Source organism: Ranitomeya variabilis, chromosome 7, assembly GCF_051348905.1.
Source record: "Ranitomeya variabilis isolate aRanVar5 chromosome 7, aRanVar5.hap1, whole genome shotgun sequence".
Lineage (NCBI taxonomy): Eukaryota > Metazoa > Chordata > Amphibia > Anura > Dendrobatidae > Ranitomeya > Ranitomeya variabilis.
The window spans coordinates 177,572,741-177,597,535 of record NC_135238.1 but is presented as its reverse complement, the minus strand read 5'-3'; the positions used below and the strand labels follow the sequence as shown (position 1 = coordinate 177,597,535).

Here is a 24,795-nt window from a genome sequence, read left to right as displayed (position 1 = left end):
ATCACTGTCCCCACCTTCGGACAAATCAAATATGAAGAGGAAGTCGGGGCTGCGGCAACTCTCTCACTTCCTCTTGATGTTCGGTTTGTCTGAAGGCGGGGACAGTGATACCAGTGCTGATTGGGTACCAGGCTCACAAGTTGTCATAACCGCCTAAGAGCCCATGGACCGTGAGTGCCAACACCACAAGAACAGTGCCGGCATGGGAGGTGACAACAGGCTTTTTTATTTTCTCTGGGCCAAACATTGTGATCTAGAAGGTGTTGTCCTCGTAGTTGACAAACCCTGTAATTTTACTCTTCACTGTTTACTTAACAACCATTATACGCTGTGTTCACACCACACTGGCCAATTTCTATGCCAGACATACAGCCTAGATGCAACTGAGTGTTTTACAGATGTACGTCTGCAGTTTAAAAGAAAAAAAATATATATAATAGAAAAAAGTAAATTCCATGAGTATATTAGAGTGTGCAGTCATATATGGAGTACAATTCCGGAATCTCGTGTATATGCTGGGAGCACCTCATGGCGTATACAGTGATGGGGACCCCGGCAGTGATATTCTGTAGCTATGATCGGGAGGATCGGTGACTACATTAGTCACATAGCGTATGACTTGTGCTGGATTATATTAATTGGATCATTATCAGCATGTTGGTAAATGTTCTTGGGAGACGACTGCAGATGGCCCCCATCAATCTGCGCTTTCACTCATCTTTCAATCACATTAAACAGGCCCAGCGATGCCAAAATGCCTTCATGCAAAGCGATTGCCAGTAAGCAATTGACCGGTAACGATTAACACCTTATACCTGATTTGGCATCAGTTCAGACAAGGATCGATCTGGTGGACCGTGTCGTTATGGTCATTGACATGACAATTATCGTTACACTTCCTCTCTGCCTTATAAATATTTTATATTTGACGTGGACATTGTACGGTTTGACCACTTGGAACAGGTCGCCTTTTTTTATTCTATAGTCGCACCAAATTGCGGTAGGTCCGTGCGTGTCTCTGATATGTAACCTGCTTATGAAGTTATCTGCGGAATCGATGCGAGATCTCGCTCAGCACGATTTATTCTTATAAAACTGCAATACAAGCAAAATGTCTAAATAATTATATCCCGCCATCCACTCCATCACCCGCCCGGTAGGTAATGCATTGCTAATATAATGGAAACGCGTTTCGCACTGTACCCGTGCAATGTTCCTGAAGGGTTAAGGAGCAGTTTGCTGACTGAGTAGCAGAGGTACAGGAAGGCAACTATTTTCTGCCGAAGCTTGCAATCTAACCTTGCTGTTCTTATTTCTGTGTCCACGGCAAATTAAATGAAGCAGACTGCGCTGACGGGGGGCGGGAGGCGCGCCGGGAGAGCGGACGCTCTGTGTTTGTGGAGGTTTTAACGGGATGTGAACTTTTGCTTTTCAGTCTCGAAAAGGGAGCGACCCAGACAAAGATAAGAAAGGTCTAGAGAGCAGAGCAGACAGCATCGGCAGCGGGCGAGCAATACCAATTAAACAGGTAAGCTTCCTCCCTGCCTCCGCCTCCCTCCGCCAGGCTCCAGTGTGTAATTAGAGGAGCCCACGCTCGGGGTCTCGTCTCCGAGCCCCCCGCTCTCTGCACCGCGTTTGATGCCCCCCTCCCCGAATGTGGAAGAGTTGCTCACTTGACATCAATTAGGCACGAATCCTGCGCACATTAAAATGGGATCATTAGGATAAAGAGGTGGTGTGAGAGGGGGAGGGGATCCGCCATGTGACAACAGGCCCTAATGAAGTGAGCTGTTCAGGGGGAGGCAGCCAGGCCTAGGCAGCTTCAAAGTGACGCCTTTGTGCAGAAAGCTTTGATTGGGCCTCTCTGTGCCTGTCTGCTGGGGGATTGGGAGCCCCCCTTCGATAACCACGCACCGGCTTGATTTGGCTGGTAATCTGAGCCCCCCTCTGACGGCCGATGGGCAATTAGCCACACTGAACGTGTCAGCTGCAAGACCCTGTTTGTAATTTGCTAATGAAGTACTTGTACCTTTTGATTAGGTTCAGTTTCATTTAGGCCTCCATTACCCGAGTGAGCGTTTACAGCCCTAATGAACGGGCTTAATTAATCCTTTCTGGTGACGCGGAGGGAAAAGGATGGGGTGATGAGGTAGAGTCAGCAGGAGCGGAGGCTTGGAAACGTTAGCCCAAGAGAGGCCGTTGGTGGCCTAACAAGGGCGAAAGGCTTTGGTGTGGATCCAGAGAGAGTACGAGTGCTCCGTAACAAGGGAGAAAGCAGATATACAACTTGTGATTCCTGTCTGAGCAGACATCAGGGAGTCTTTAAGAGCTCGACAGGAGTTTTGGTTTCTGTTGTATAGGTCGATGCCGCCGTATAGACGAGCACCGATTATGACAGCATGGAACTTTCCAAAGGTTTTTCAAGCTGATAAATTGATCATTAGGCGCCGTCCTCAGCAGATAGTGTTGTGAACTAATTTATCAATGAGATTTCTGTGGCAGAAGCGAAGACCCCCACAACATCCCTTTGATTATTTTTGGGGTAGTTGACATGCGGCAGCCATGACTGTCCCACATCACAGGCAAATTGCAGTAACAGCGTGTGAGGACACCAGCGATTCTTCCTCTACGGGAAGATAGATTACTAGCAGATTACTACTTCACGATTGTCCAAAAGGACGTCGTTCCCAGTCTATGGAGACTTTTAGCCGCACTTCCCAATAATGCTCGTCTTGTGAGTCGCGTAATGGAGTAGATGAAATGTAAAAATGACTTTTCCTGAAGTCCTTTCATCCATAGGCATCGGAGATCCGGAAATGTAATAGAAAACAACAGATCCGTTTAACCCTTCTTTGTATATTGTAACATGTTTGTCTTGTCTAATCTTTTTTTTGTGGAACATAACATACATAATTACATATTTAGAGAGAGGGGTGAGGACTTAGAAGACAGCGCCTGCGTTCTTGGCAGTAAAAAAAGCTGCGTTCTAAACAGGTTTGTTTTTTAGCTGCCATTTTTTTAAGGTACGGATTACATTGCATTCGTCTGCAGTAGGGGTTTAATAAAGTTTTTTTTATATATATATACCAAAAACGGAGCAAAACTTGTTGCGAGGTTTTGGGTTTTTTTGCAGCTTTTTTTTTTTTTGCACTTGCTTTTTCTGGGTGAAAAAGTGTTGTAAAAACGCTGAAAGAAGTGACAAGCTGCCGTCATTTAAAACAAAAAAGCTTGTGCATGGGATTTCTGACATTTCATGCGTTTCACTGGTTACTCTTGAACTCCACTTCTTATTTGCAGAAAAAAGCTGCCGGAAAACGCTACTTGTGAACACAGCCTAAGACTCTAGACGCCATTGCACTGTTTGTTAGGTCCTTACTTTTGCATCGTAGCGACTTGTCTCACTTCTGGCTGCAGAGAGCCGTACATAGAGAGCGCCTGATTGCAGTGGGAGGCAGAGGCTCCTCTGGTGCCATTTGCATAAATCTTGTTAAGTCAGAGGCAGTTAATGAGGTACAAATGAGGCAAGGAAGGTGACATGCAGCTCCTGCTGGCAGATGGGAGGTGGCGCGTGAGGTATCAGCTGCCGAGGTGCCTGCTCCCCCCCACCTCGGGATTGGCCCCCGTGATGCACCCACGGACAATGGACTGGAGAACAGAGCTTGCAATTCATACGCCCGTACGTGTCCTCACATCTCCCTGCATTGCAGGTCTTTGGAGCACGCTCTTGGGGGACGCAATCGATATTTTTGAGCTATGTTTCATATGTTATTTTTCTTGTAATAATGGAGAGTGCAATGCTTCTCTGTGAGGTGCTCGTACTGCCGACAATCCCCAAGGGTCTCTGCTTTGTAAAACGGTAGAAGATCTCAAATCAGAATTATGAGTAGATTTTAGTACATTAATAATTAAGGTGATAGTCGGCCATAAATCTATGAAATGCTCCAAAATAAACTGGTGACAGCTCCAGCTTAAACCAGCGATACAGGACTCTATACAGACTCCCTGCCCGCTGTCACCGGAGATAGATCAGATCTCTGGACAGAAGTTTGTGCGTTATTTTTTTTATTTATTTTTTTCCAGTGCCTCGCGCCAGAGCCTCTGGGACAAATCTTTATTAAATGGGGCCCATAAACAGTTTCCCATTAGGAGCGGAATTGTATCTCTTTGCCGCATATAATTTGGTCACCCAGCGTTGGTTGAGTCACAGAGACTCATTACGAGTCCTTGTGGATGGGACTGAAAGCTGCTAACGATTGTACCAGTATAATTAAATCTTTCCAAGCACTCGGCAGCAGTGTCAACGAACTGTGAAGAAAATAATGTTATATAGCCAATCAAAAAGAGATACTTGTAAACTCATTTGAAGCGTCAGTGTGTGTTAGAGCCCTCTCTCTGGATGATGCTTATTGCTTGAGAAATTAAAGATACAGTTTTGTGCTAAGAGGCAATCCGGAAATTACATCCTGAATTAGTTGTTAATTGATTTGGTAATTCCCTGGGGTCTGCACACTCTCTCTCACTTCATTTTTTCCCTTTTTGTTGCTTTTCGTTAAGTGTCTGTTCTCCCAGCTCCACAATCATGTTTACCAATTAGATGTAATGATAGGAACAATGTGGGGATGTGAGCTGGATGCAATGTGTGTTGTGTGTGCGTGCCGGAGTTAATGTGGAGTGCGTGTGTGTGCTCGACTGCGCTCCTAAACCGCCGCGCCGCATGTTCTGTGTGTGTGGGAAGTCTGCAGGAATATACTTAGGGTTCACATGGAATCCTCATGTCTGCGACTTCTTGTTACATTGATGCTATGCATATATTGTATCAGGGGACGTTTAGACGTTTTGGAGCAAAATCCTCAATTGTTTGTTACATAGTAGCATTTATTTCTTATATTATCCAAATTCCAGAAGCCAGTCAGCCAACTAAGGGTACCGTCTCACAGTGGCACTTTTGTCGCTACGACGGCATGATCCGTGACGTTCCAGCGATATCCATACGATATCGCTGTGTCTGACACGCAGCAGCGATCAGGGACCCCGCTGAGAATTGTACGTCGTAGCAGATCGTTTGGAACTTTATTTTGTCGCTGGAACTCCCGCTGTCATCGCTGGATCGGTGTGTGTGACACCGATCCAGCGATGCGTTCGCTTGTAACCAGGGTAAACATCGGGTTACTAAGCGCAGGGTCGCGCTTAGTAACCCGATGTTTACCCTGGTTACCATCGTAAATGTAAGAAAAAAAAAACCAGTACATACTCACATTCCGGTGTCTGTCAGGTCCCTCGCCGTCTGCTTCCCACACTGACTGACTGCCGGCCGTAAAGTAAAAGCAGAGCACAGCGGTGATGTCACCGCTGTGCTCTGCTTTCACTTTACGGCCGGCACTCAGTCAGTGCGGGAAGCAGACGGCGGGGGACCTGACGGACACCGGAATCTGAGTATGTACTGTTTGTTTTTTTTTTTACATTTACGATGGTAACCAGGGTAAACATCGGGTTACTAAGCGCGGCCCTGCGCTTAGTAACCCGATGTTTACCCTGGTTACCCGGGGACTTCGGCATCGTTGGTCGCTGGAGAGCTGTCTGTGTGACCGCTCTCCAGCGACCACACAACGACTTACCAACGATCACGGCCAGGTCGTATCGCTGGTCGTGATCGTTGGTAAATCGTTTTGTGTAACGGTACCCTAAGGCTATTTTCCATTCAAAGGTCTTAAGCTGGCCATACAAATTAGATGGCTGTTGGCCAAAAGATCGCTATCTCAGCCGACTCCGCCAGACACGGTAGCACTTGTTTGGCCTCTCCTGCGTTCTCTATGAAAAAACCTCCGACTGACATCTCTTCAACATCTCTCTCGATCATCAGTTGGCCGGTGCCCCCATACAAATTAGACCATTGGTCGAACCTGTCGATACTGGCATGTTTGACTGACCCAAGTTTAATGTGTATCATCAGGGTCTAAAATCAAATTGTTCCTGTGAAGGTTCTGTTCACATGTGCAGGATTGGGTTCAGGGATTTTTGCAAATGAAACTCCATAATACACATGTTAATATGGGTAAGTATAGACTAATTTTGACTAACTACATAGGTTTAGCAGATGCAGCGCTGGGAAACAAAATTTGAAGTGACCGAGTGCAGCTTCACCTAAAGTAGTTTGGCCATCTCTCGGCCATCGGCTGTCTCTCTCGGCCATCGGCTGTCTCTCTCGGCCATCGGCTGTCTCTCTCGGCCATCGGCTGTCTCTCTCGGCCATCGGCTGTCTCTCTCGGCCATCGGCCTTCTCTCTCGGCCAATGACTCTCTCTCTGGGCCACCCGCCGTCTCTCTCTGGGCCACCCGCCGTCTCTCTCTGGGCCACCCGCCGTCTCTCTCTGGGCCACCCGCCGTCTCTCTCTGGGCCACCCGCCGTCTCTCTCGGGGCCACCCGCCGTCTCTCTCTGGACCACCCGCCGTCTCTCTCTGGGCCACCCGCTGTCTCTCTCGGCCCATCATTCCTGTGTCCTCTGGGGGAGAGTGGAGTAAGCTTCAGAAAAGAATGGATCAGATAGAATTCAAACTGCTCAATCCTCATCTTCTCCAACATAATCTATCAAGGAAGAGTCAGGAGACCCCCATACACATTAGGCTATGTTCACATGTCCTATAATCATGCATTAGAAATGGATCCAGCAACAATCTGTTGACACCAAGTTGTGCAGATACAACATTTTTGTCGAATTAAAGAAAAAAATTTTTATGATTTTAACTGGATCTGTTTTTTTTTTTTATATTGAAGTCTCATGAAAGCGGATTTGTTAAATAGTCAAATATTTTTCTTTCATGTGAAATTGATCTGTGTTTTTGCTTACTGGATCAGATTGAAATGGAACAAAAACTCATGGTTATTTAATGGATCCATTTTCCATATTTCCACAGACTTCAATGTTAATAAAACGAAAACCGTTTTTTTGTTTTTTGTTTTTTTTAGCTGGACAAAGTTTTATCCTCACATCTTTTTGTCAACCGATTGCTACTGGATCCGTTTTGAACGGATGATTATAGGGCATGTGAACATAGCCTTAGATGGTCGGCCGATGTATATCCACAGATATGGATCCAACATCAGTGATCACCTAGACATGAACAGACACATAGAAAAATATGGTCTTGTTCCTTATGATGTGGTGTGCACAGCTATGAGGCCACAGATGTGTACGCGGTTTTGTTTTTATTTAATAGTTAAACTTTGTAAAACAAAATGACCCTTCCTTGGATTTTTGGAACATTCGCATACTTTTGAGACAGGCAAATTAAAAACCAAACTTCTATTATGCTGTCATAGATACCAGTATATATTTCCTGAAGGCTGACACCTAAGCATCTTACTGTGAGTTTGCATAGAAGTGCATTCATCCGCAGCATTAAATCTCACTCATTAGCAGGACATGTTGGGCAGCGTTCACACATGCCACTTATGCCTGCATTATAATCACTAGAACTAAAGAGACCAAACATCTGGTTTTAGGCAAATGGAAAAGCGTAACACCATGTGAAAAACTGTGAGTAGATGCTTTGGTAAAATACTTTTGTGACAAATATGAAACGTAAGAACTTTACGTAGTACTGTACAGTCATGCCAACTTTCATGCAACTTTACAGCAAACAAAAACAAAAAAATTCCCCGATGGTTTTTTCATCCTTGAGCTTTTGTTTTGTTACTGTACAACCACAATCAACTATATTGTCTACTATATTTTTGTTTATCTGGGGCAAAACATTTTGAAGACTTGCAGCAAACAATATATTATATATTAATATACACGTGTATGAGAGAAACCAAACATCAGCAATTCTTTGCCTGAAGTTTGAGTCCTATGATTATAGTGTGCCCAGCGGACTCTTGTGCCTATGGGGTTATCTCTTGGAGAAAGTTACATTTCAACTTTTGTTTGCGGAGTCTGATAGCCACTTATTGCTTGGCCGATGCAAACTTCAGAACAACAGCTGTTGGCTGAATGAACATGGGCAGTTTTCTTATAAGTCTTTGAAATAGCAAGAAAAGTATTGTACTGTCCGACTATTACCAACAATGAACACATACCATGTCATCAGTGTTCTTTAGGGCTATCCTCCCATGCCATTCTCGTAGTGAAAAGGGTGAGGAGCGTTCTCTCTTCATCCACATAGCAGCAGACTCTTGATTGCTTCTATTAAAAATCATCTGTTGGCAGGTTTTTGCTATGGAATCCAAGAGTAGTGTGATATAGAGGCAGAGAGCCTGATTCCAGCGATGTGTCACTTTCTGGCCTGCTTGGTTCAGTTTTGATTAAATCCCTGTTTTCTCTGCTGTTGATTTAGCAGTGCTTATAACCTCGCCCACACCACTCATTGGCAGCTTCTTGTGTACATTGTGCAAGCTGCCCATCAGTGGTGGGGGCAGGTTATACAGATAAGATGGACTGACTTGACACAACATCTCGTCCTGCAGTTATCATTTTCTGCTGATAAAACACTGATTGTATTGAAACTACAGCACAATGCCAAATAAGTGACACATCCCTGGAATCAGGATCTCTGCCCATACGTTATGCTGTTCTCAGATTAAATAACAAAAATCTGCTGACATTCCCTTTGAAATGGTCCGTCCCAGTGAGCAGTCACAGGAATGGTTACTTTGTGGAGCAAGTATCAAAATTGCACTCTGTGAGTGTAGTGCTACTAGAACAAAATATGTAGGCTTTCCTGATATGTCTGTCTTAGTAAATACTTATATTCTTGTGTTCCCCATGAACAGTTCTGAGGCATTTTTTTAAAGGGAAACTGTCACCTGAATTTGGCGGGACAGGTTTGTGGTCATATGGGCGGGGTTTTTGGGTGTTTGATTCACCCTTTCCTTACCCGCTGGCTGCATGCTGGCCGCAATATTGGATTGAAGTTCATGCTGTGTCCTCCGTAGTACACGCCTGTGCAAGGCAATCTTGCCTTGCGCAGGCTTGTACTACGGAGGACACCGCATGAACTTCAATATTGCGGCCAGCATGCAGCCAGCGGGTAAGCGGCCAGCATGCAGTGCGGTCGCCCTGCCTGTGAATCCCCGCAGTGTCTTCTGATTTATTCATACTACAGGGCTGGGATTCACAGGCACGGCGGCCACACAGGCGCAGTCAGCTAGACTGCATATGAGGACAGACAGGCAGCGCTCACTGCACCTGCCCAAGGCATGACAAAAGAGCGCAGGCGCCGGCTGATTTCAAAACAGTGCTGAGGAGGCGGCGCCAAGAGGATTTGAGTGACGGCTGTGTGGCGCCTGCAGCAGGGGGGAAAGGCCTGCCTCCAGGACTGAAGAAAGGTATTTTGGGACAAATTACAAAACGGATTATTTCTGCAGTAACAGCACCAATAACTAAAAAGAGCCACCTTGTCAGAATGCAGCATTACTGCTGCACAAGGTGGCTCTTTTAGTTTCAAACGCCGGGGGGGGGGGGTGACAGTGGCCCTTTAAGGGGTCCGCTGGGGTGATGTTATGGCAGCTAGATGGTATACCTTCCCACAGGTGAAGAGTATCCCCAGGGCTTCCCAGTGTGTAGATGGTGGATGGTGTGAGGCGCAGGGAATAACGAGGACACATGGTTGCAGTCTCTTTACCTTTACTGAAGGCTTCAGCGTCCACAGTCCAGAGCACAGATCACAGGGCAGGCATAGTCCGGCCGGTCTGAAGGCAAATCCAGAGTCCCCCTATCCAGGTGGAAATCAGTAGCCTTCCTACTAGCGCCTGTGTGTTGTAGTCCCTCCCTGCTGAGCAACTCGGTAAGGTCCTCACAACTTTCGTGGATGTTTCTGATGTCTTCTCTCTGTCCCCCAGATGGTATGGATAGGACAAACCCGTATGACTGGGATGGCCTGAGGCTTGTTTATACGGACCCTAGAGACGCCCTGACCCCCACAATTTGCCACTGTGTCTTCTTAGGTATTAAGGTCGGGCAGCCAACTTGGAATTGACTGTACCTTATTGCTGAGCCTCTCATAAGGTCCTCACAACTGCTGTAGATGTTCTAGATGTTATATCTCTTTCTCTGTCCCCCAGATGGATAGGACAAACCCGTATGACTGGTGGCTTGAGGCTTTTTACAGGGACTCTAGCACGCCCCAGCCTCTGAGAGTTGCCACCGTGCCTCCGGGGTGTGGGGCGGATCAGTAACTTGAAATTAGCTGTCCTGCCGGTCTCTGGAGCAAGGCATAAAGGACTGTTGCTCCCTCGGTGTTCCGGCCACTGGATCCTGCGCCTCAGAAGGAGGCAGCCTGTACAGGGCAGAACTCCTTATGGTTTCCACTCCTTTTGCTATGACTTCGTTTCTCACTCTCTACAATACAGTTATCTGTTCGTGTCCTCTCTTGGGAACTGCCGCACGTCGGGCAGGCGCAGCTCTGTGACCCTCGGTCTAGGCCTCTGACAGGATCCCACCCCTGTCAGGGACCAACTACCTGAGCCGAAGCTCAGCCAGCAACTGCCTAATTTCCTCTCCAGGCAACCAGTTTTACCTAAGTGTGAAGAGTGCCCTAATAGAAGCATAGCTCCCCCTGGTGGACTGGAGTATGAAATGTGTTGTATGCATGTGGTACCTAGTAAAGAGATCTCCTTTATTTCCTTCAAACGTAACATCACTCCCCCCTAGAGGAGAATGATATTACTGCAACGACCAGGACTCTGGGGCGCTGCACTATGTATTTTTCCATATTATGTACTGTAAAATGGGGGTAAAAAAAATTGCTGGGAAATGGTAAAAAAAAAACCAAAGGCGTGATTTTGATATTTGACGTTATGGGGCTGTTCATTGTGCAGTAAGAATGACCTGACAATGTGATTTTCCGTGTCAATATGATGATTTGTTATTTTGTGGGGGGAGGAATTTGACACACACAGTTTTTTTCGGAGACCCGGAACTTTTCCTCTTCTATTAATGAATCGGTGTGAAGGCTTCTTTTTTTTCATGGCAAGAAGTCTTTTTTATATTTATTTTTACTTTATTAGTTCCCTTAGGGAGCTTGAGCCTGCGATCGTTTGATCACTTCTTTTATATACTTCAATTCTACTGTATTGCTGCAGTACATAATTAAAATGACATTGTCCTATAATGTTCAGCCACAGTGTGGGGGTCACAGGAGGACTAAGATAATAGACCCTGGCTGCTGTGGCATCACTTTGATTTCCCACAATCGCGTCACACGGGGCCGATGGGAGCCGAGGCTTGCCTGCACCTGCGATCTTGGTATTTATAGTCTGCTGTCAGTGTGTAATTATTTAGATGTCGCCATTAAACAGCAGCAATCAGAGAACGCTCCGGTCACTGCTGTTACAGGCAGATCCTGGCTGTGCAACTCAACTGACATCTCCTAAGTAATGTGTGTGCACAATCCATATACCGGCCCCAAATGTGTGACATATTAGTAATCCACTCGCTAGGAAAGTGATAAAAAGGACCTGTCGCTTTCCATAAATTATTTATTTTTTTTACCTGTTATAAATGTTGTTGTCTTCCTGAAAATGGGTGTTATATTTTTGTTCCTACACCTCTCTCGGTAACTTGAATATGGCCCCCTTTTCCATATATGTGAATAGTCTTTTTAGCCAAGTGGGCAAAATCTTCATCTCTTCCCCTTGGGAGTCTCCTTAAAGGGGTTTTCCCACAAGCAAAATGTATTTTAATTTTTACATCTTGGAATGAAAATAATTTCCACTATTGGATTTGTTAAATAAAAAGGTTCCTGTGCTGATTTTATAAATGTGCCCCTGCTGTGTGCTGTGTAATGGTTCTGTCTGACCGTACAGGGACATGGTCTGATCGTACCACATCTCCTGGGCAGGGGAGGACGCAAGAGAGAGTATACAGACAGGACAGCACAGGATCACAGCTGATTCTTTCTGTGAGGCAAAACATTTCCCTGCCTGTTTATAAGCAATGTTTTACCTGAAAGAAACAAGCTACACCTGCAAATTGTCTCTTCAGAGAGGGAAGACCAGAATTCTAGCGCCACCTAATGGAAGCAGTGATGGTACAAGTCAATACCGACTCTTTAACAAGCCTTGCAGTATGACTTAGGATATAAGCCAAACCAGAATCTCAATTTGCAGACACTGTATTTTGGGGTGTTGCCTCTCATTACTGATGACAACACCCTGAAACACTGTGTCTGCAAATTGAGACAATTCGCATTTTTAATTTCCCAGAGCAGCTTGCATGTCTTATAAGTCTCCTCAGTCTGACATGCCAGACGTGGCTTGTCACTCTGCACAAGGAGAAACCTTACCCCTTAGACAACAAGCTACACCAAAACACTAATCAAATGGAAACCGGATAGAGACCATGCAAACACAAAACCAGTGCAAATTCTGTACAAAATATAGATGCATCCCCAGACGATGAGTTGTCTGTTTTCACCATTGTGATATATGACATTACAATGCGTGACAATACAAGAAGAAATGTTAGAAGTGCCACGGATTGTGTCATCATAAAATGACCTATTGTTTAAATAGATTCTTAGGTTACATTTATTTATTTATTTCCATATCATTATATTAAAATAAAAAAAAATCTGAACTCTTGCAATTTTCACACAGCCCTCTAGGCCTTATACTAGGCATACTCTTCATGTTCTGTACAGAAGATTTTTCAGAAGTCTCATCATCACAGACATGAGTGCAAGGAACTTTAACACCTCTATATACAGTTGATAACCCAGGATTCACCATTCACAATACGTGATGTCACAGCTCACCTCCTCCCTCTCGCTTTCATATGGCCTTTTCCCAGTTTAGAACACGCTCGTTAGATACTTCATTACAGTTCCGTAACGTCTGAGTCAGTTTATTGCTGCTAATGTTCGTGTGCCCCGCAGGGTGTAGGAGTTTAATATGAAGCCTAATTGCCTATGCGAGAGAGATTTTTCTTAATATAGATAATGATATGAAAAATATAAATGTGGTTTTAAATACATTTAATATTATTATTGTATTTAAATAATAGGTCATTCTATGATGGCACATTGCCTTTAAGTGCATGCACTGGGGATGTTGTGGCATGTCTCGGCTGGCAGTACGTTGCTTTGTGTGTACTGTGTGTACTCACCACCTGATCCTGTGTTTTTCTAGGATCACATTATGTAAGAACAGAAACGGCAGGAAGTACTTTATAGGAATGGACCACCATACTTCTCTTAGCAGATACAGAATATTGGGGAGGACTAAGCACTTCAAGACATTACCAACCCAGATGGTTGGATCACCGCTTGTTCATAGCATATTAGGTCAATAGGACGTCATCTACTGAAAGGGGTTGTCCACTGCTCGGACAACCCCTTCTGAATACCTATGTTTCCCCCCAGTAAAATAAGAACACCTATGCTTGCCTCCGGTGCCAGTAGCATTCCAGCGGTGTCATGCGCTGGCTCTACCAGGACTCACATGACATTGTCATGTTATACCTGTGGCTAATCAATGCTAGCTTCACTGTCCTTCCGACAAATCAAGACATCAAGAGCTCTCACTTCCTCCTAATGTCTTTTAGGTCCTTAGGAGAAGAGAGTGATACCAGCACTGATTGACCTCAGGGATAGCTTGACATAACAATGTCACGTGAGGCCCGGGAGAGCCAGAGCCATTCCAGTGGTGTCAAATCAAGACATCTGGAGGAAGTGAGAGATCGGCCTCAGCTCTCACTTGCTCCCAATGCCAGTTACATCCGTAGGAGAAGAATGTGATACCAGCGGTGATTGACCACAGGGATAGTATGACATAACAATGTCAAGCGATCTCCAGGAGGGCCAGTGCTGACACCACTGGAACGGCACCAGAGTATGTGTTAGTAGCACAGGGATTCAGATGGGGTTGTCCAAGCTGTGGACAACCCCTTTAAGAACAACTTAAAGGGGCTGTCCAGTGAAGATTGCTAATCACTTATAAGTATTTAGATTTTTTATATCATGTTTCATACATGATCCTAAAATATGATGAAATAAGGAAAATTGAAGACTGTTATTTTCTGTAGTGCTAGGGGTCATTATGGAGGTTTTCAGTAACAATGATCTTTGGTGGAGAACTCTAGAACTATGATGGATGGCACAATATTATTTGTGGTCCCGGCTATGGCGGTACCTTATTCTCTGTGTGCAGCTTTTGTGATATTGACGATGGGTCCCACAGAATACAGGTAAGAGAGCAGGTTCTTCCGTAAGCCTGCAGCGTGCAGACCGGTCTTCCCCACATCTATTCCTGGCGCGGCTGACAGGTGCATCGGGCTTGATGCGTTCATTTAGATTTATAAGCATTGTTTACAGAACCTGTGTGGCTGCTGAAGCTCTAACAACAGCTGTTCCCTGGTACTAATTAAGTACTAATTACGAACCAGCTTTGTGTGTTTGTCATTGTTACGGACTGGATTTTTATTTTTTTGTGTGGGGAATTTGAATAAATTGATATGTTGGGCAAAGGCCAAATGAGGACCATGCAAAGTCTATGCTTAGCATCACAGCCTTTCATAAATGAGGAGACCCTACTCTGTGTATGTATATACGGTGTATAGATGCAGCGTCTAATTTCATTAATAAATAGATATCCAATTTAGGTCAGTTTCTCACAGTCCGAGTATGGATTGTGATTCCCAGGACTGATAGCAGGACTCCTGACCCATTCTGTAATGCTGTAGATAAGCCCCCAATGTAACCTGAAAGATGAGAAAAAGAGGTTAGATTATACTCACCCAGAGGCGTTCCCACTGCGGTCCGGTCCGATGGGCCTCCCAGTCCAGTCTGGGGCCTCCCATCTTCATAGCATGACGTCCTCTTCTTGTCTTCACACTGCGGCTCCGGCACAGGCCTCCTTTGTCTGCCCTGTTGAGGGCAAAGCAAAGTACTGCAGTGCGCAGGCGCCGGGCCTCTCTGACCTTTCCTGGCACATGCGCTCTGCAGTACTTTGCTCTGCCCACATCAGGGCAGGCAAAGTACACCTGCGCCGGAATTGCGGCGTGAAGACAAGAAGATCATAAGAAGATGGGAGGCCCCAGACCGGACCGCGACACCCACCGCAGCGGGACCGCCCCTGAGTGAGTATAATCTAACCTCTTTTTCTCATCTTTTAGATTGGGGGCTTATCTAAAGCATTCCAGAATGCTGTATTTAAGCCCCTGATGTCGGTGGGCATAGCTCAACTTCCATTTTGGGGGTGACAGGTTCCCTTTAAAGTTTGCAACAAGCCACCTGGGAGACACACCAAACGTGGAAGAAGGTGCTCTGGTCTGATGAAACCAAAATTGAACTTTTTGGCAACAATGCCAAACGATATGTTTGGCGTAAAGGTAACATAGCTCATCACCCTGAACACACGATCCCCACTGTCAAACATGGTGGTGGCAGCATCATGGTTTGGGCCTGCTTTTCTTCAGCAGGGACAGGGAAGATGGTTAAAATTGATGGGAAGATGGATGGAGCCAAATACAGGACCATTCTTGAAAAAAACCTGTTGGAGTCTGCAAAAGACCTGAGACTGGGACGGAAATTTGTCTTCCAACAAGACAATGATCCCAAACATAAAGAAAAATCTACAATGGAATGGTTCACGAATAAACGTATCCGGGTGTTAGAATGTCAAAGTCCAGACCTCAATCCAATCGAGAATCTGTGGAAAGAGCTGAAAACTGCTGTTCACAAACGATCTCCATCAAACCTCACTGAGCTCGAGCTGTTCTGGTTGTACAAATCTTATAGAGACATACCCCAAGCGATTTGCAGCTGTAATCACAGCAAAAGGTGGCGCAACAAAGTATTAAGTTAAAGGGGCCGAATAAAATTGCACGCCCCACTTCTCAGTTTTTGAATTTCCACAAAAATTTGAAATAACCAATAAATTTCGTTCATCCTCACAATTGTGTTCCACTTGTTGATTCTTCACCAAAAATTTACATTTGGTATCTTTATGTTTGAAGCATGATATGTGGGAAAAGGTTGAAAAGTTCCAGGGAGCCGAATACTTTCGCAAGGCACTGTATGTGGCTTTGGTGTTTATATTCTGTGTTTAAACCAACAATTTTCAATGTGCACGATCAAGTTCAGTGTCCTTAATTAATAATGTCAAAGTCTCCATAACAATCTGATACACTATGGACGATTAATAAGTATGGAATCCATTTTTTTTTTCACCCATAGACTTGAATGGATTCTCATCCGAAATATGGTTGAGAACAGGTCATGCTGCAATTTTTTTTTTATTTTTTTTCTCCATACTCTCAGTTCGTCTTAACAGCCCTGTTCACGAACATTGGCCCATGTCCACTTTTCACTCTTGACAACACATGTCCACATAATATGATAGTCTGAACGATCCCTACGTCAGAACCTACAGGGGATCTTTAGCCACTAATTATTTTCCTCAGATTTTGCTATATTTCTTTAGCTTATCTCCTTTACATCAGAGATTTGAAATGTGACTACTGATTAGCTACACTGTCTGCAGAATGTCTTAGGTAGTCTCCATACATATTAGTTGAAAGTCAGCCAAACCTACCGATTTCGGTCAATCGTCTGATGAATACGGGAGACTTCAGCTCCCACGTTGTCTGGAGGGAGAGAAGGATCGGACAGCTTGAATTTCAGTGACTGATCTTTTCTTTTTAAGGAGATAAAGCTAGCGCTAGAGGTGTCAGGCAGTGGCTTTCATTTCTCTACCCATTGAAAACACATGAACAATTGGCTGAGCTGTACGCTCATGTGTATGGGGGAGTGGGGAGATATAGCTGTGTCATTTGTATGGGGTAGCCGGGAGAGATACCTGTCTCTTGTGTATGGGGAAGCTGGGAGAAATGGCTGTCTCGTGTATGTGGAAGTCGGGAGAAATGGCAGTCTCTTGTGTATCGGGGAATCAGGAGAGATAGTGGTGTCATGGGTATGGGGTAATTGGGTGAGATAGTGGTCTCGTGTTGTGTGTGGTAGAGTTTGGAGAGGTAACGGTCTTGTCTGTATGGTGGAGTCAGGAGAGATACCTGTGTCATGTCTATGGGGGGAGTGGGAAGACACAGCGGTTTCATGTGTATGGGGGAGTCGGAAAAGATGGTGATCTCGAGTGCATGGGGGGTTGGGAGAGATGGTGATCTCGAGTGCATGGGGGAGTCGGGAGAGATGGTGATCTCGAGTGCATGGGGGAGTCGGGAGAGATGGTGATCTCGAGTGCATGGGGGAGTCGGGAGAGATGGTGATCTCGAGTGCATGGGGGAGTCGGGAGAGATGTTGATCTCGAGTGTATGGGGGAGTCGGGAGAGATGGTGATCTCGAGTGTATGGGGGAGTCGGGAGAGATGGTGATGTCGAGTGTATGGGAGAGTCGGGAGATATGGTGATCTCGAGTGCATGGGGGAGTCGGGAGAGATGGTGATCTCGAGTGCATGGGGGAGTCGGGAGAGATGGTGATCTCGAGTGTATGGGGGAGTCGGGAGAGATGGTGATCTCGAGTGTATGGGGGAGTCGGGAGAGATGGTGATGTCGAGTGTATGGGAGAGTCGGGAGATATGGTGATCTCGAGTGTATGGGGGAGTCGGGAGAGATGGTGATCTCGAGTGTATGGGGGAGTCGGGAGAGATGGTGATCTCGAGTGTATGGGAGAGTCGGGAGATATGGTGATCTCGTGTACATGGGGAAGTCGGGAGAGATGGCGATCTCGTGTATGACAATCTTTAGTCAAGTTCTGTCTCGTATTGTTTCAGACCGCCGCTTTCCTCTTCCGCTCTGCTGCGCTGCCTGTCCTGATTGGCTGCGGAGTATTATAATCGATTTATTACAGGCCCGTCAGGAAGTCAGTGCATGTAAAGCCGACATCCAGGACAAAAATTGTAGCCCCTTCAGCCGGTGGCCCTGAGCTGGTGTAGCATGTTATGACAGGCTTACATTATTGGACAGATTACATGGATCCTGTGCTTTTTGTTCATGTCAACATCCATGCAACGCAGACAAAGCAAAATCTAAATGAAGTCAACTAAATCCCATCAAAGTCAATAACTATGTTAATAATATGAAAATGACGAAACCGAAAAATGTCCTGAAATATACCGTCAGATGTTGACTAGTCAACACCAATAGTTTGAAAATATATTTGTCTATGCAGATGGGAAATGAATTATTAGTGGCAGTCAAATTGATTTAAAATTAATCCCTTTGCTGCCTGCAGGCACAAAATACTTTGTGATCTGGGTTTATTGCATTAGTTTTCCACTGAAATTGCCCCTTGAGCTCATGACAAGTGATTACTACAACTGCGTCCCGGCCCTTTGCATGTCGCAGGAAGTGCCGTGGTATTATTACCAAGAGTGATTACAGAGTTTTATTATTAATATTATTCATAAACAAGGTTGTATTCGCATTTCGTCTACTTTATTGCACAGGATCAGGACTTCTGTGCAGGTTAACCCCGTAAGTCCTGTTTCTCCAGTCTCGAACTTGGCTACCAGTAATTACTGGCACGTCTCTCTATGCCCTGAAGCTAACTGTGCCCGCCACACAGCTTCTCCATACATCATCCTAATGTCGTGGCGAGGATGGCACACGGACTGCATTTGCATTATTCAGTGATTCAGGCGATAGGTGCAGGCCCATTGTACAAAGCAGAAAATATGTTGGGGCTGATGTTTAAAGTCTTGGCGATGGTAAATTTCCTAATTTAGCTTATAAAGTGGTACCTACTTACCCCACAACTTTATAATATGTATCCTTCATATGACACAATTGCAGCAAGCATGCCTAAGTGTATGAAATACATGATGGCAAAATGTTGTCCATGATTTTGAAGAATACCGATCACTTGTCTATCATTGACCTTTTTCTTTAAAAAGAACCTGTCAGCTCAAAGCAATTCTATTTACCTACATATAAAAAGGGTAATCTGCAGGTAAATAGCATTTAAACCCTATAAGGAAAAAAATGAAGTCATATTCTCCCTGTGGCTGTTCACTTGGTTATAGCGGCGGTGCAGGGAGCCGTTATAGTGACTTCTTACTACACAGTGATCGCGCTGTAATCACTCCCTGCACTTTGAATGACAGCCTGCGCTGCACTTACAAGTGCTTCTCACTAAATTAGAATATCATCAAAACATTAATTTCTTTTCAGTTCTTCAATTCAAAAAGTGAAACTCATATATTGTATAGTAATTACAAACAGAGTGATCAATTTCAAGTGTTTATTTCTGTTAATGTTGATGATTATGGCTGACAGCCAATGAAAACCCCAAAGTCATTATCTCATTAAATTAGTATAATTAACAATAAACACCTGCAAAGTCTTCCTAAGCGTTTAAAAAGATTCCTAAGGCCGGTTTCACACTTGCGTTTGGAGCAGCTGCGGAGGGCTGCAGACTTCCTCCGTGAAGCCCCGCCCTCTGCCGCTAGCTCCGCCTACTTCTGCATGCCGCCCACATGCGGCCTGCGTTCCTATCTTTAACATTAGGTACGCAGGTCGTGCGGCTGTATGCGGAGGCTGCCGCATGCGTCGTTTTGACGCTGCAGATAAAAAAAACTGCTACAGGCTGCGTCCTACGCTGGTCGCCGCAGCATCAAAACGACGCATGCGGCAGCCACTGCATACAGCCGCACGACCTGCGTACCTAATGTTAAATATAGGTACACAGGCCGCATGCCGGCCGCATGCAGAAGTAGGCGGAGCTAGCGGCGGAGGGCGCGGCTTCACGGAGGAAGTCCGCAGCCCTCCGCAGCTGCTCCAAACGCAAGTGTGAAACCGGCCTTATTCTGTTTCAGTAAGCTCCACAATCATGGGGAAGACTGCTGACTTGACAGTTGTACAGAAGGCTGTCACTGACACACTCCACAAGGAGGGTAAGCCACAAAAGGTCATTGCTAAAGAAGCTGGCTGTTCACAGAGTGCTGTATTCAAGCATATTAATGAAAAGTTGAGTTGAAGGAAAAAGTGTGGTAGAAAAATGTGCACAAGCAACAGGGATAACCGCAGCCTTGAAAGGATTGTTAAGAAAAAGCCATTCAATAATTTGGGAAAGATTCACAAGGAGTGGACTGCTGCTGGAGTCATTGCTTCAAGAGCCACCACACACAGACCTACCCAGGACATGGGCTACAAGTGTCGCATTCCTTGTGTCAAGCCACTCACGGCCAATAGAGAACGCCAGAAGCATCTTACCTGGGCCAAGGAGAAAAAGAACTGGACCGGTGCTCAGTGGTCCAAGGTGTTGTTTTCCGATTAAAGTAAATTTTGCATTTCATTTGGAAATCAAGGTCCCAGCGTCTGGAGGAAGAGTGGAAAGGCACACAATCCAAGCTGCTTGACGTATAGTGTAAAGTTTCCACAGTCCGTGATGGTTTGGGAGCCATGTCATCTGCTGGTGTAGGTCCACTGTGGTTTATCAAGACCAAAGTCAGCGCAGCCGTCTACCAGGAAATGTTAGAGCACTTCATGCTGTCCTCTGCCGACAAGCTTATTGGAGATTTCATTCTCCAGCAGGACTTGGCACCTGTCCACACTGCCAAAAGTACCAATACCTGGTGTAAAAACAACAGTATCATTGTGCTTGATTGGCACCAAACTCACCTGACCTTCACCCCATGGGGTTAGTGTCAAGAGGAAGATGAGAGACACCAAATCCAACAATGCAGATGAGCTGAAGGCTGCGATCAAAGCAACCTGGGCTTCCATAACCCCTCAGCAGTTCCACAGGCTGATCGCCTCCATGCCACGCCGCATTGATGCAGTAATTGATGCAAAAGGAGCCCCAACCAAGTATTGAGTGCATTTACTGAACATACATTTCAGCAGGCCAACATTTCTGATTTTAAAATCATTTTTCCAGCTGGCGTTATAAAGTATTCTAATTTACTGATATAATGACTTTTGGGTTCTCATTGGCTGTAAGCCATAATCATCAACATTAACAGAAATAAACACTTGAAATAGATGACTCTGTAATGACTCTATATAATGAGTTTCACTTTTTGTATTGAAGAGCTGAAATATATTAACTTTTTAATGATATTCTAATTTAGTGAGATGTACTTGTACATGCAGCGAACACGCTGTGGAGCTGGCTGTGAAAGTGCTGAGGAGTGATTACAGCACGATCACTGTGTAGTGAGAGCTCCCTGCTCCGCCCCTGTAACTGGTAAAAAGCAGCTGCAGGGAGAATATCACTTCACTTTCTCTCTGTAGCCACTGCACAGTGTATAAATGTGATTTACCTGCAGATTACCACTATTATCTGCAGGTAAATAGTGTTTCTCGAGGTGACTGGCTGCCCACTGTTTTATTAAAGGAAACCTAAGACAGGTGATTTTGCTAAATAGAACTTTTATTAGCAAAAAGCCAAGATTTGGCATAGGGGACACCTCTTGACATGTTTGTCAATGAGAAATGAGTTATCTTTAGTAAAATGATCTGTCTCAAGCTGCTCACGAGCCCTTAAAGCACCACTCCAATGTTTTTTATTTTATTTCACGTTGAAGTGGTGCTACTAATCTAAGGTCCCTTACCCTAGAATTATAGTTACCAGCCTTCTTTGGTTCCGCCTTGTGACCACAACTTCTGACTGACCTGAAGTCAGAGGTCACTGTCACATGCTTTCAATGCTAGTCTAGAAGAGTGTGTGGCCTCTTCCTGTCTCGCCTAGACTTACATTAACTTGTGATTTCCAGATCACTCAAACACTGGACCTTTTTGGCAGGTCACAAATTGCTTGAGACAGAGCAGAGCGGCACCAATAAAAGTTAGGCTACGTTCACATTTGCGTTGGGCGCCGCAGCGCACAACGCAAACAAAAACGCAGCAAAACGCATGCACAACGCTGCGTTTTGCGCCGCATGCGTCCTTTTTTAAATTGATTTTGGATGCAGCAAAAATGCAACTTTCTGCGCCCGGACGCGGGCGCCGCAGCGACGCATGCGGCGCAAAACGCAAGTGCGACGCATGTCCATGCGCCCCCATGTTAAATATAGGGGCGCATGACGCATGCGGCGCCCGACGCTGCGGCGCGGACCGCAAATGTGAACGTAGCCTTAAAGACACTGGCTGGTGAGTATAAGACTAGGGGCAGGGAACTTAGATTAATAGCACCACTCCGCGCTGCAATAGTGGTGCTTTTATATTAAAAGGATAGCCACAGACTGGTGATAGGTACTCTTTAATGCCTCCATACATATAAGGTGAAAGTGAGGTAAACCCGCTAATTTCAGTGAGATCTGCCAGAAAACTAATGTGTATGTGGGGTCTCCCAACTGCTCCCCAACAGATAATGTCAGAGAGAAGGTTCTGATATAATGTTGGTGACCCATCCTTCCATATGGCAGGGAGATGTAGAACACGAGCGCTCAGGTGAGCCTTCCTGGCTATTGGGGGAGTTTGGAGAAGTGGTTGTTGTCCAACCTGTTGTTCATCCTCTTAGCTGTTTTACATTGGTTTGCTTTATCATAGGAGCGATGAAATTAATGGGAACACCAATTTTTTACATGACGGGACACCATCAGCTCCCAACACACCCTATTAAACTATAATCTGGTCTATTGGGTTTCCATCATGGTATCTGTAACTTTAATGGATAAAAACAGCTCTAATTTTTTCACTATTACAGCAGAATCATGACAGAATGGAGCCTCCAGGACAGATGAACACAGCTGTACATGTCACATATTCCTTGTGGTTGGTAAAACATGACTATCAAACTACTGTGTAGATTTGAAAAATGTATCACTTTTATTTATTTATTTTTTATTTTTTCAAAGTTCCCTAAGAACTAGTTCAAACCTTTTACAAACATATGCACTAAGGCCTCATCAAGAAACTTGAAGATCGTGGGACCAAAATGAATATTTAACAGAACTATTAAAGTCCATATGTCAATAGAATCTACCCTTCTAAGCCGTTTATATGGGCATGCTAATCATAGGAAGTCTAATGAAATCATGATATCTGCGATCCGATGTCTTTTTCCAAAGAAATCCATAGATCTTAACAGCCCATTTAAATAAAAAGACATTGGTATCATTTTATTCAACTCTCTATGACGTCAATGCCCATTTAGATGGCTTAGGAGGGTTTATACTTCTAAGTCGGACAGGGATCGCAACGCACTGCGCAAACTGGCTGGAGGCTCTCCTGACCCCAGCGTGACAGCTGTATAGAAATACATTCTGTCACGTTCTGTTTGGGAGAGCCGCCAGCCAGTTTCAGCATTGCGTTGTATCCCCGTCCAAGTTATGTGGCCATCTGACTCTTCTCTTTATAGCTTTGGTCTTCTTTTTTCGACCAAAGATCTTTTGGGCTCCAGGGACTGGTTGCAACTGCAGCCCCTGTACCCACACTAGTTATGCCCCTGGGTGTCATGCACACTGCCAGATCATTCATTATCGTCTATGTGCCCATATTGTACCTCTGCTTCTGATTCTACAAGCCACAGAAGGGAGGGTGACTCAACCTGCAATTTCTTTTAATATTTTTGGCAACTGTTGGTAAAAAGTTTAGACTCGCAATATATTGAACTGAACGGGGGCAAACACACAAGTTCTATTTTCCAAAAAAAGAAAAAAAAATAGCTGTCCATTTTCTTGTCACCCTGAGAATTACATTAAAGGCACTGCCGCAGGATGACATAGTTAGGTTGGAGGTTCAGAGCTCAGGGGCGTAAATGTAATCATGCAAATAGAGCCGAGTACCTCACCTGTAGAGACCATTCCTCCCAGTAATGACTGATTACCAGTAATAATGGCTATTATCATGTCAAGTACGGACCCACAGTGGCTGAAGGAGTGAGTGGAAGAGCTGCGCAAATCTGTCTCTGCAAAACCTACAGTGAATAAATCACTTTGATTCCCACTTCTAAGGCCAGCACTTCACATCTTTTCCGGTGATCGGAGCTGCGGTACATTCCTGATTGCGGTGTCATCGCTTGTATTTCAGCACTTAAAAGGTCGAGCTGCCAACAAGCCCATCTCCCTGGCCAGATTTGCAGGGCAGACCTGTATTTTGTTAGGGTTAATGTCTGTATTTTGAGGGGAGTTTTGAAGGGGGTAAGCCATCTCCCGCAGAGCCGCAGGTTTGGTAACCCCTCCTCTCCTCCGCCGCACCATGTAGGCGCTTTTCTTCCTCCCTGCGTTATTTACACTGTAATTCATTTGTTTTAGTCTGCAATTGGCAGCTGACAGGCTGTAATTTCACGGCTTGTAATAAAAAGGTGTCTCATAATCTGCTTCATTTAGCAGCGGAGCCTCTAATGAAATTAACTGCAGCCCTAATTATTCCCGTGAATACTAACGACCCGCCGTCACGACTCCCTGCGAGAAGGACACTGGAATTCCGCCTTCCGCAGCTCTTGGAAGAAAGAGAAGTTACGGTTTTTGGGGGACAGGTTACTTCTCTCCCGTGGCCTCCCGTGAAGAGGGTTACTTTTAATATCACTCCATTATTAGAATGAATTTTTCTCTGACTGCGAGCAGAGAATGGATTTTTGCATTTCTCATCATTGAGGCCCTCCTCCGTGGTGTCACCCTGCGTCCTCCCTTGCTGGTACTAAACAAGCCCCAGTGCCTGCCATCTCTGCCATGTTCCCGGCAATAGAACGACTCGGAGCCCTCTGCTGTAGGGAAACAGAAACTTATCAGCAAGTCAAGCTTTATCTCTTAATGAATAGAGAGTGCTGAAGTAAGCGTTAGGTAATTGAGTTTATAATTAATTACCCAGAACCCTCATCAGATAACTTGCTTGTAGAGAAGATTTTTTTTTTTTTTTTTTTATCGCAGTCTCTGTCTTTCTATGTCCCCCGGGCCTGCCCT

General features: G+C 45.1%; 1 protein-coding gene across 8 annotated transcripts in view; it reads left to right on the top strand.

Moving 5' to 3' along the window:
* Positions 1-24,795, top strand: part of AGAP1 (ArfGAP with GTPase domain, ankyrin repeat and PH domain 1) — a 450,161-nt gene that overhangs the window by 295,782 nt on the left and 129,584 nt on the right. For all 8 annotated transcript variants that reach the window (XM_077272354.1, XM_077272355.1, XM_077272357.1 and 5 more), the window contains one exon: positions 1,436-1,528. In XM_077272354.1, coding sequence (XP_077128469.1) covers positions 1,436-1,528 — 93 coding nt within the window. The remainder of the gene's footprint in view (positions 1-1,435; positions 1,529-24,795) is intronic.